The 12194-nt window shown below is 53.3% G+C and overlaps 2 protein-coding genes across 2 annotated transcripts in view; one reads left to right on the top strand and one right to left on the bottom strand.

Annotated features, from left to right (window-relative positions):
• The first annotated feature begins 1222 nt into the window (after nucleotides 1-1222).
• On the top strand, nucleotides 1223-7324 carry OTOP3 (otopetrin 3). The gene is made up of 6 exons (XM_006869681.1): nucleotides 1223-1598; nucleotides 1686-1822; nucleotides 2840-2898; nucleotides 3154-3272; nucleotides 5225-6030; nucleotides 7154-7324. The coding sequence occupies exons 1-6, from the start codon at nucleotides 1223-1225 to the stop codon at nucleotides 7322-7324; spliced, it is 1668 nt and encodes a 555-aa protein (XP_006869743.1).
• A 1765-nt stretch (nucleotides 7325-9089) lies between these two features.
• The window catches only part of HID1 (HID1 domain containing), a 19766-nt gene continuing 16661 nt past the window's right edge, over nucleotides 9090-12194 (bottom strand). Inside the window, exons 14-19 of the mRNA XM_006869593.1 lie at nucleotides 10996-11223; nucleotides 10658-10764; nucleotides 10121-10201; nucleotides 9545-9636; nucleotides 9282-9440; nucleotides 9090-9153 (exon numbers count right to left, since the gene is read on the bottom strand). Of these exons, the coding sequence (XP_006869655.1) occupies nucleotides 9090-9153; nucleotides 9282-9440; nucleotides 9545-9636; nucleotides 10121-10201; nucleotides 10658-10764; nucleotides 10996-11223 (731 nt within the window). The remainder of the gene's footprint in view (nucleotides 9154-9281; nucleotides 9441-9544; nucleotides 9637-10120; nucleotides 10202-10657; nucleotides 10765-10995; nucleotides 11224-12194) is intronic.

Genomic DNA, 12194 nt, shown 5'->3' with positions numbered 1-12194 from the left:
CATACCAGTTTAGATTCCCATTCGACAATTCCTACATAAGTCGTTCAGTAGCATTCATTATGTACTTCATAATTCGTGAACATTCTCATGATTTCTGGTCTAGTTGTTCCATTTCTATTAATCTAGTTTCCCTGCACCCTTACATTCTCATCTTTGTTTTAAAGTAATTGTTGACTGTTTGGTCTCTGATTGGTGATTTTGAAAAACCTTCTAGATTAAAAAAAAAAAAAAAATGTTATATACACTCATGTGTACTCATAGACATAGATCACAACATTCTTTTCCACTCTGCCCAGACCCAGCCTCAAGATCCACCTCAACACAACACCTCAGGCCATCAAAATCCAGCTACTTAGAGTCAGAACACCAACCAACAGACACCTACTTGCTTTCCCTGGTCCCACAAGTGAAATTCCTCCCAGAAAAAAATGTTGTTTTTTGGTGCTGAAAAGTCACAACCTAGAGACCTGTTCTGTGTCTTGGCACTATGAAATACCCTCAGCCCCCTTGTCTGCCATTATTAGCCCCCCCTTAGGATCTGGCTAAATCACAGAGATGAAAAATAGGGTGACCCAGCTCAGGAGGAGAGGCTGGTGAAACAATGTTTATGTGCAGCACCAAGTTTCCATATGCCCAACAAGATGGACTGGCCAGGTGGCATCATTGATGGACTCAGGAGTGGCTGCAGTAGTGAGGTTGGCCCAGGATCAGACATTGTTTCGTTTTGCTGTGCATGGGGTCGCTATGAGTTGGTTCCGACTGGATGGCACCTGACAACAACAACAACACTTGGAACACACACACTGCCTTCCTGTCAGTTACAGCTCAGCAATGTTATAGACTAGTTTAGACCTGCTCCAAGCAGTTTCCAAGGCTGTCAATCTTTACAAAAGCAGACTGCCTCATCTTTCTCCCATGGAGCAGCTGGTGGGTTCAAATCACCAACCTTTTGGTTAGCAGACCAATGCTTAACCCACTGCATCACCCCAGGCTCCTTTCCATATCCCCTGGTCTCTCTGACCCTCTTCCTATAAGGTAAGTGAACAGATGCTATTATGTCCAATATCCCAACCAAAGAGGTTGCATAGTTCACCCTAGAACACACAGTTATCTAGGGGTAGGGGTGAAAATGAACCCAGGACAGCTTAGGAGGCAACACAGAGCCCTCTGTCTCTCCCCAGCCCCTGTTGAGGCTCCACCTGAGTTCTCTACAGAAGTCCAGATGACTGCTGCCCCAGTCGCGGAGAATGGGAACAACACGGGGTCTCCGGACTCAGGGTCACCAGCCCCACCCAGGCAGAAGTCCTGGCTGGGACAGCATTTCTCAGTGCTACTGTGGCGGCGGGACTCACAGGCCCAGAAGGCAGGGCAGCTTGTCTCAGGGCTCCTGGCCCTCAATGTGGTGTTCCTGGGCGGAGCCTTTATCTGCAGCATGATCTTCAACAGTGTGGCCGTCACACTAGGGGACGTGTGGTTCCTACTGGTCGCGCTCAAGCTCCTCTCGCTCCTCTGGCTCCTGTACTATGTGGCTGGCACCACCCACCGGCCACACGCTGTACTATACCGAGATCCTCACGCCGGACCCCTCTGGGTGCGGGGTGAGTGTCGGGGCACTGGGTCAGGGGAAGGGTGAGGAGGGAGAGCCAGTTCCCAGGGAGATGCAAATGCCCACCTGGCCTGCCCAGGCTCCCTGGTGCTCTTTGGCAGTTGCACCATCTGCCTCAACGTCTTCCGTGTGGGTTACGATGTGAGCCACAGCCACTGCAAGTCCCAGCTGGAGCTAATCTTCCCTGTCATTGAGGTCATCTTCATCTGCATCCAGGTAACAGGCCTCTCCCATCCCCATGTACTCGGGCACACATCCTGCCTACACACACATACACACACACACACCTGTACCCACAAGCATCACGTGCTATAGGGTCAGCAGTGGACTGCTAACCACAAGGTTGGAAGTTCGAACCCACCAGCTGCTTCTTGGAAATCCTATACAGGGTCACTATGAGTCTGAACCAGCTCGATGGCACTTAATAACACCTACAAGCAGCCACACAGCCTTCTACCTACAGACCCCAGTGTATAGACCCACATCCCACATGCCCATACAAATGCCTAACTCCATGTACCCATGTGCACACACAGCTACCTATAGCTTCACGCACACCCCATAACTGAAATGTTGTTAAGTGCTGTCAAGTCTGTTCCAAACCATATCGGCCGTGTATAGGGTTTCCAAGGAGCAGCTGGTGAGCTTGAACTGCCGACCTTGCAGTTCAAACAACTTTGCAGTCTGATGCCTTAGCCCACAGTGCCACACCAGGACTCCGGCACATTAGAGTAGATACCTATAAATGCAGCTATGTACATGTTGTTGTTAAGTGCCATCAAGTCGGTACCAATTCATAGTGACCCTGTATAGGATTTCGGAGGAGCGGCTGGTGAGCTTGAACCGCCGACCTTGTGTACTTGCACATACTTGCATACATCTAACGAAATCCACATCTATTTGAATAAAGACATTGAATTCTCTCCTGAGTGCCAGTTATATGCCAGGCATTGTGCCAAGTGCTCCATTGGCATCATCTTTTAAATTTCCCCAATAAGCAGGCATTCCCTTAATTGGTAGGCATTTTTGGTCCCTTTTCAAAGTGGAGGGAATGAAGGCTCAGAGATACTGGATCAGTGGCTCAAGATCACACAGCAAGGAAAAGGTGGAGCCAAGATTCCAGCCCAGGTCTCCTCACTGTCTTATCCACTGTAATACATACAAACAATGGGAGCCACATACCCCATGGTCCTACCACCCCAACCCCTGAGCTCAAAGCTTACTCTCTTTTAGACCTGGGTGCTCTGGAAACACTGTAAGGACTGTGTTCAGATCCAGACCAACCTCACTAGGTAAGATGTGGTTACTTCTCTCCATCCAGAACCTTCTGGGGCTCCCTATGTCCTCTATGCGCCTGTTTCTCACGGTCTTCCCAGAAAGAGTGGTCTGGAGTGTGTTTCAGTCTGAGAATGAGCTTACAGACCCACAACTCCTGAAGTCCTTGATGATCCAGGAATGGGATCAATCTGCCTTTGGGAGGCTTTAGTAGTCCTCCCGTAGCACTGAAGAGCCACCTGGGCTGAGTGACTGCGTGTGACCTTTTCCAGGTGTGGCCTGATGCTGACCCTGGCCACAAACCTGTTGCTGTGGGTTCTAGCAGTCACCAATGACTCTATGCATCGCGAGATCAAGGCTGAGCTCAGCGCCGTCATGGAGAAGTTCTCAGGTACCATCCCCACCCCACCCTCAGGATACATACACATTCCTTCAAGTGTACCTCTCACTATAACACAAACTTCCAAGGCTGGGTCATAGTGAACCAGAAAACAGGAGGAAGTTTACCAATGCTCACCCTCCTCCTGCCCCCATACTGTGCCTGTCCGGACAGGTGTTGGCACCTGCAACCCACTCCAGGTATCCATCTCACTGTCAGCAAGCTAGCCACTCACTGAGAAGCGCTTTAGGTTTGCACCCACTGGTGGTATTTGCATTGTCTTAGCAGGAATCTGTATGGTGCTGTAGGATAAGCCCTGGACTGCTAACTAAAAGGTTGGTAGTTCAAACTCACCAACCACTCTTTGGAAATGATATAAAAGGGTTGCTATGAGTCAGAACTGATTTGACATCCCTTAACAACTAACACCAATGTGCAGGAACGAAAGCCTTAAAAACTAAAGAGAGTGTCTTCCTAATTCAGCTAAAGGGACCTAAACCAATCAGAAGGTATGTCCAGCAGACCAGTAACTCCCAGATTAGTCCATGTGCCGCTTCCGGTATAATCCCCCACACTTAGATACCGTATCCCATAAACGCACTTGGGAAAACTGCCATCTGCAGGGTCCAGCCACACCTGTATGCATACAACCCTCTCGTGACATCATATTGTGACCCATGTGTAGCAGAGTCTTCCCCGCACTCATGAATTCACATGTCCACTGTATAAAGCTGCAAGGTCAGTGGTTCAAATTCACCAGCCACTCTTTGGAAACCCTATTTAGGTTCATTATGAAACGGAACTGATTCGACGGCACTTAACAACAACTGTATAAAGCAGGGCATACCTGTTGACAATGTCTATTCTTAATACCCTGGGGACAGTTTCCAGAAAAACTGCAGAGAAAATGTTTAACAAGTGACACCATTGTTTATTGATTTAAAAAAAAAAAAAATCAGAGGATAAAATGTTACATTCATAAAAAAGAATCAAACTGTATAAAATTTTTATCTTGATTTGTATTCATCATTTTTTTCAAGCATTCAGTTAAAAGATCATTTGAATGTAATACAAGCATTCAAATTAAGAGCAGGATATAGGATATACCACCGCCCAGTTGTAATCATGGTTAACCATTTGCCATGTTTACTTGTTTTGCTGATGTACTTAAATTATAGAAATCATGGCATTTCACCTCGAAACAGTTCCCTATGTAGCTCTTAAAAATATGTATATTTCCTATGTTGCTACAATGCTATTATAATTTTTAACAAAATCCTTTAACATCATCCATTATAATTTCTATATGTAAATTTGAGTCTCTTCAATTCATTTATGCAATGTTTTATATGGTTGGGTTATTCAGGTTAGGATCCAGTGAAAGGCATGCAGTGCATCTGGTTCTAAAAGAGTATTAAAAACAAACCAACCTTTTGCCACTGCATTGCTTCTGACTCACAGTGACCTTAGCAGACGGTAGAACTACCCTATAAGAAGGTCGATGGTTCAAACTCACCAGCCATCCCTTGGAAACCCTATACAGGGTCATATTGAGTTGGCACTTAACAACAACTTCTCAGGCGGCACTGTGTGCTTTGAGTGACACCTCATCAGAAAACACGTGACATCCCACTTCCCCACAGCGAGTGTGGCTGCGATTAAGCATGGGGTACACGCAGCCACCAGACCACCTCATTGTAAAGCGATAGGTTTTCCCTTGTGCTCAGCAAATCATTTGTGGAGGTGACAGTTGGCACCAAGGACACTTCGTTTCAAATGCAAGCATGACACCAGAGTCCTTTTGCATTCCTGTGATTTAGGGTCTCTGCCTCTAGGCATCCATTTCCACATCTGCACAATGAGGGGCTGGGTCCCTTCCGTGTCCACCCATATTGCAGGAGAGGTATCTTTTGTGCAGCCAGCCCATCTGATCATCTGTCCCCTCCTGCCCGGCCCTCTCCCAGGCAACGAGACCAACACCTGTTTCTGCCTCAATACCACGGTGTGTGAGGTATTCCAGAAGGGTTACCTGATGCTCTATCCCTTCAGCACCGAGTACTGCCTCATCTGCTGTACTGTTCTCTTCGTCATGTGGAAGAATGTGGGCCGCTGCCTAGCACCCCACACGGGACTCCACCCCAGCACCCACACCTTCCACCTGCACGGGGTCATCTTCGGGCCTCTGCTGGGCATGCTGGTGCTAGTGGCTGGTGTGTGCGTCTTTGTGCTCTTCCAAATCGAGGCAAGTGGCCCGGCCATCGCGCACCAGTTCTTCACCCTCTACTATGGCTTCTATGTCGCCGTGCTGCCCGCCATGAGCTTGGCGTGCCTGGCAGGCACAGCCATCCATGGGCTGGAGGAGCGTGAGCTGGATACAGTCAAGAACCCCACACGCAGCCTGGATGTGGTGCTGCTGATGGGAGCGGCGCTGGGTCAAGTGGGCATCGCCTACTTCTCCATTGTGGCCACCGTAGCCACTGACCCGCATGAGCTGCTCAACCGCCTCATCCTGGCCTACTCGTTGCTGCTCATCCTGCAGCACATCGCCCAGAACCTTTTCATTATTGAGGGCCTGCACCGGCGTCCCATCTGGGAGGCAGCCCAGATGGATAAGCCAGAGGCTGGGCCTTCCCGCAGGAGCTCCCTGCTGGAGCTGGGCCAGGGCCTGCAGCGGGTCTCGCTGGCCTACATCCACTCTTACAGCCACCTAAACTGGAAGCGGCGGGCGCTTAAGGAGATCTCCCTCTTCCTCATCCTCTGCAATATCACAGTGAGTGACTGGGCTGGGAGTCCTGGAGGGCAGAGCTGGCCACATGGCCCTAGAAATCCTCACTCAGGAAGGGATGGATCAAGGTGCACGCATTGAGCATTGACTGCCCAAAGGTGATTGGCTTATTCTTTTGACTGTCAATGATGTAAGCGTCTCTCCAACTAACTTGATACTGCGGGAGAGCAGGGTATCTTGTGAGTCTCTGGCATGAATGAATGTGCCACGCACTTAGCTCAATGCTTCTTACAAACATCTAGGACTCCTAGCTTCATGGAGCTTACTGTCCAGTTGGGGAGACACCTGGAGACCAGTCCGAGAATTATTAAATTGTCCACTAAATCCAGTCAAAGGAAGATACCAGAAAGTGCCAACTTATCTATAGAATTGCCAATGGAAGATACTGACAATCAGTACTCAGTATGTGGCAACTGCTGAGTTCTGGGTCCTCCTGTGCGCTCTCCGTACATGATGACCTCGGTACCTCACTGAATCATCACAGTGATACTAGACAACATTACTGTACCTGTTTTATAAGTGGGGGACTTGAGGCTTAGGTTATTTGGCCTGCCCAAGTGGCAGCGCTGGGCTTAGAACTCAGAGCTACCAGTCCCTGCAATCCATGCTGTTCATGACTACTCTGGAAGCCCCTCCCCTGCCCCCCCCCCCACCATGGTGAAAACTCAGGCCTAGCAAGGAATACATAGTCCCTTGGCCTTCAGTGTAATCGGTGCTCAGAGAAGGAAGTGAGGGCCCAAATGGTCCAGGCAGTGACTTCTGAAGAGTAGGGGGAATTTAAACAGGAAGGGGAGCAGAAGAACGAAGCCTGTGCAGAAAGCAGAGCACAGAGCACTCTGGGAATTCTTACTAGAAACCAGATTTGGTGGCAGTTGGGGCTTCATGGTCCATTTGGAGCCAGGCTGGCCCAGGGGGCTGCTGCTGATTTCTGTGCACTGGGTGAAGGGGAGGTATGGGGAGAGGAGCTCACCCTTTCAGGGGCTCATAGGTGGTAGGTGGAGGTGTGCTGGCATACCTGCTGGTTCTGGGGCCTGCATCCCCTGAGCCCAGAGCAGGAATGGGCACAGGGGAGCTCCTCCTCACCTGACACCCTCCTTCTCCTTCACAGCTGTGGATGATGCCGGCGTTTGGCATGCACCCCGAGTTTGAGAATGGGCTGGAAAAGGATTTCTATGGCTACCAGGCATGGTTCACCATCGTCAACTTTGGCCTCCCTCTAGGGGTCTTCTACCGCATGCACTCTGTTGGGGGACTGGTGGAGCTCTACTTGGGGGCCTAAGATGGCCCAAGAACCCTACCCCAGCAGAGCTTGAAGACCCCAGTCAGATGGCCCTGAATCTCTGAGCCAAGGAGGGACAGAGATCACTCTGGGTGCCCCAGAGTCTTGCTGAGTTCAGAGGGCATTGTCTGTGGCCCCAAGATCATGGGCAGGGCCTAGACCCTGATGCCCAGGCTTAGGACTGGCAAAGGCTTGCCGCCTGCCTCACCCCAGGAGGCTGGTGGAGGGCTCACAGCTGCCCTCTGGGGAGTTTGGAGAGGGGTACCCCTCCACTGTGGGGCCTCAGAGTCTGCTTACTGCTGGGGGAGGGGCTGGTGGCCTCGGACATCCTGGACAGCAGCTGCCCCGCCCTCTCCCCCTGCACACCTTGACTCCTAATGAGCTCATTAATTAGCTGCTGGGCAGGGTTCAATAGCTCTCTCCTGCTGCCATAAAACCTGTTTGTTTGATCGATTACACTCGGCTTTGTGGCATTTGTTCCCAGGGACAGAGCTACTGGTCCTGGTATGGGAGGAAGTCAGGGCGGTGTGGCTGTGACAGTCCCATGCCCAGGCCTCCCCTTGCCTTGTTGGATCCATGGGGTCTTGAGTCCCCCCACCCCTCGTCATCACAGGCGCTCCCTGGGACTATCCTTTGGTGGCACCTCTCTGAAGCTGGCTCTCTGCTGCTGAGTCCCCAGGCTTGCCCAATCCCCTGGGCCACAGGGTGGGGCAGGAAGGGAGGCAAGGCATGCCGACAGCCTGTCCATCTTCCTGAGCCCAGTGCAAACAGGGCTGAGCCCAGGCAAGGCCGGGCAGGGCAGCCCAGGTACTAGAGGTGAGGCTCGCCCTTTCCCGGCCCGCCCTCCCCTCCCCCCAGGAGGGGTGTTAGGCACCACACGCACAGGGGCACTGCCCAGGCCCCCAACACTGTCTCGGTGACAGCTGTGAGCTATGGGGGGGCTGCAGGTCCCTCTCTTCTCCCAGAGGTGGGGTTTGCTCTGGGTGGCCACAGTCCAGGATCCAATCCTCTGCTTCCCACCCAAGAAAATGGCAAATGTCTATCACCGGCCTGTGACAAGTGGGCACAAGAGGGACAGCCAGTGGAGAGGGAGACTTTACTGTGTCGAGAGGACGATTGTACAGAGCAAAGATTGTACTAACACAGGCGAGGCAGAGACCAAAGGCCAGAGCCAGGGTCCCTCCTCCCAGCCAGCCACGGCAGTGGGATGGGAGAGGAGGGCTAGCCGGCTGCCCTGCACCCCACCCCACTCCAACCCTGTCCCCCGACCCCATGACTGAGTAATCAGATCCCAGCTACATCCACTAACCCTGGATAATACAGCAGGGGCCCTCTATACCCAACTCTAAAACCCTAAGATCCATGGGGTCTCCAAGTCTGGTTTTGGCTACCTCCTGGCAGAGAGCCAGGCCTGATGAACAGGGATCATGTTTGAGGCTCGGAGTTCCCTTGCCTGGCCGAGGGGTCTCAAGGAACAGCCCGAGGCCCCTTGTCAGGCAACCCCCTAGGGCACAGTGACCTCATGGCCTCTGGGGCGGGCTGCACTGAGGGGTTTAGGAGGAGGAAGAGTGACGGGGCACAGACCTGCAGGCCTGGAGGCAGGGGCTCCTGTGAGATCAGCCTAGAGGCATAGGGCCAGTCCCCACCTTTCCCCAGCCTTGAGGGGTTCCCTGGGGCCTGCCCCCAACCCTGATGGTGAACATTTAAAGCTAAGAAGAGTTGGAGAGGGGAGCACAGGGAGGGCCTGAGCCCCGGCCCCCAATCTTCACACCCGCTGGATCTCGAACAGCTTCACATTGGTGTCATACCAAACAGGTGGGTCCACATTCCTGGGGAAAGAGGGGCTGTCACCAAAAGAGCCAGACCCCATACAAGCCCTATATCCCAACCTGCCCCCCACACACACACAACCAGTCAGGACCACTTTGAGCCACTGTCTTGATATGAGCAGGCCCACCTCAGATAGATGACGCCCCACATGTAGGTGCGGAACCACATAGCGGTGCCCGAGTTGGCCTGATACTTTCGGATGAGGATGGGGTGGGGCACAGGGAGCAGCCCCACCAGGGTCCCATGCTGCAGGAACCGTAGGATCTCGGACTCATCCGTCAGGCCCCTGCAGGGAGGGGCGGACAGACAGATGGGGTGGGGTCCCTCGGGCTGCGGCCTTCAGGAGCATGGACATCACACACCCACCACGCCCCCCCAGCCCAGCCTCACTTATCAATGCAGATCTTCTCCACCTGGGGCACCAGCACCTGCAGTAACCTCATGATGGTCTGCAGAGGCAGCTTGGACTTCCAGGAGAGCACCTGGCCAAGGGAAGGGAGCTCAGCAGTTAGGATAGTCCTGAACCAGGCCTGGGGCAGAAAGCTCCCGGCTGCAAGAACCTGCTCCCTAACAGCAGTGAGCTGGGGTCAGAACCAGACTCTAGGTCTTTCTCGTGCCTCCTGCTAAGCCTTCACAGTGTGATGGCTGGTGGGGACTTGTTCTAACTCCACTCACTGCAATTAGTGGTGAATTCAGGGACCAAGGGCGTGGGAAAGTCACCCGGGAAAGGAAGTCAGCCATGAACAAATTCACACTCTGGGCAATTGGAGCTTTGCTCTACTGGAACTGTGGGAAACTGTGGACAGTGAAGCAGACAGAGGCCAAGGTCTCCTTACTGGAAGGACTGACCCTAGCACCCCACTCCCGTGACAGAAACTATGACTTAGACATGTCCCCATCCCAATCTGAGGACCAATGTGGGAACCAGACAGCCCTGACCCCAGCTGCTTCAGTGTGGCCCCTCACCCACTCCGATGTTGGGCTCCACTGTCCACTGGTGGACACACTGGATGTCTGCCGCTGTTCTCGCCATGCCTGGCCAGACTCCTGGGTCTGTGAAGGAACAGAGTGTAAGGTGGAGGGATGGGAAGTCGGGTGGGGGGAGGGGAGCACCCCCTCTGCAGTCTCTCCCACCATCAGGAACACAGGAAGATCATGGGGCAGGAGGGGGATCCGGGAACTCACTCCCAACTGAGGCCCAGGCCCAGCCCAGCACCCTTTGCCCTGGACTCCAGCTCCTGCCAGCCCGTGACAGGTTTAGGACCAGGGGCTGACAGGGCAGGCTGGGTAAAGGCCAGCTGCAGATAAAGTTGATGGATGACGAATCTAAAGGCCAAGGACTTGAGCCCAGGAAACAAGGGAGGGGGCTGTCAAAGTTCCCACCCCCAGAAAGGGAGCTTGGGGAGTGCCAACCCTGGTGCCCTGGCATTAGGTGCTGGCTTCTTCACTCCCAGGAGAAAGGGGAAGTCAGTTTACCATGCTCCAGGACTCTCCATCGCCCACCCCTGGGGCTGGGCCATCATCGGCTGAGCCCTGCTGGGACTCCGGCTCCAGGGACCGCAAGGTGCCATCCTCTGATACCTGGGACTTTTCTGTCAGTTTGTCAATGCCTGGGAGGGTGCAGGTGGAAGTGAGGTGGCCTCCACAGCGCCCCCTACAGACTTCCTCTTGGAGGCTTACTTTCTACCAGCCTCTTAAAAGGCACTGTGCCCACCCCACCCACACAGGCCCAAAGCCCAATCTCTCCCCCTGGGCCTACCCACTATCTGGGCCCCCCAGTACCTCCACCCCATCCCAACCATGCCAGTAGCCAAGCTCCCCGCCTCCCACCAATGCCAGACCTGGGGTGGCCACCAAGCTTGTCTTGAGGGTGCCGGGCTCAGCGGGGGCAGCAGGCCGGGAACCCTCCATGGAGGCCCCCTCCTGTGAGCCAGTGCGGGACAAGGGCTCAGGTACCCGCCGGCGCCGCTGCAGTGCCTTGTGGATGGTGGGCAGGTCTGTGGGCAGGTTGGCCAGCTGGTGGAAGACACTGCGTTTTCGGATGATGGCATAGACCAGATTGGAGTTGCCTGTTGGGGCAGAGGAAGTACCTCCACTCAGGGTGGTCTCCGTGGTCCCCCCATGTGGATGGAGTAGGCAAGGGGCATCTGGAGGACAGGAGACACCTATCCAGGGGCTGGGAATGGAACAGGCACCCAAGGAAGGAGCTGGGGCAGGGCTAGGGCCTGGCTGTGTGTCCAGCTATGGCCACACCAGGCTGCAACGTTGTCCCGAAAGCCTCTGGCCTGAGCCCCCCAGTGCCTCTCTCCTGGCACCTTCTGGACCACCTCAGCACTCAGCACTCAAGAAGTAGTGCTATCGGCTCTCATAGAGCAACCCTCCTTATTCTGTCAAAACACCTGCTTCCATTTTCAAAGATAAAAACCATTGATTACAAAAAAAAGTAATGCTACCTGTTGTTATGTGCTGTGGAGTCGGTTCCGACTCATAGCGACCCTGTACAGGGTTTCCGAGGCTGTAAATTTTTACAGGGGCAGAAAGCCTCATCTTTCTCCCACGGAGCAGCTGGTAGTTTCGAACTGCTGACTCTGAGGTTCGCAGCCCGATTCGTAACCACTACGCTACCAGAGCTAGTGCTACTAGTTGCTGTCAAGTAGCGCCCCCCCCCCACTCATGGTGACCCCCATACACAAGAGAACAAAATGCTGCCTGGTCCTACACCATTCCTACGATCTGTTACAGATGGAACCCTTGTGCTCCATACGGGTTTCACTGGCTGATTTTTGGATGAAAATTGCCAGGCCTTTCTTGCTAGTCTTTCTTAGTCTAGAAGCTCTGCCGAAACCCATCCAGGATCATAACACAACACAAGCCTCCACTGATAGGAGGGTGGCAGCTGCCTATGCCTTGACTGCGTTGAACCCAGGTCTCCAGCATGGAAGGTGAGCATTCTACCACTAACCCACCAATGTTATGTGCCGTGGAGTCGGTTCCAACTCATAGCGACCCTGTACAGGGTTTCCAAGGCTGTAAATCTTTA

This window comes from Chrysochloris asiatica, unplaced genomic scaffold (assembly GCF_000296735.1).
Source record: "Chrysochloris asiatica unplaced genomic scaffold, ChrAsi1.0 scaffold00132, whole genome shotgun sequence".
NCBI classification, from domain to species: domain Eukaryota; kingdom Metazoa; phylum Chordata; class Mammalia; order Afrosoricida; family Chrysochloridae; genus Chrysochloris; species Chrysochloris asiatica.
This window is presented reverse-complemented; position numbering and strand designations above follow the sequence as displayed.

Excerpts from the sequence above, each read along its gene's own strand:
- OTOP3 (XM_006869681.1), top strand. The coding sequence starts at position 1,223 with ATGACTGCTGCCCCAGTCGCGGAGAATGGGAACAACACGGGGTCTCCG. Across the intron at positions 3,273-5,224 it reads CGTCATGGAGAAGTTCTCAG|GCAACGAGACCAACACCTGT; the intron begins GTACCATCCCCA and ends GCCCTCTCCCAG. Across the intron at positions 6,031-7,153 it reads TCATCCTCTGCAATATCACA|CTGTGGATGATGCCGGCGTT; the intron begins GTGAGTGACTGG and ends TCTCCTTCACAG.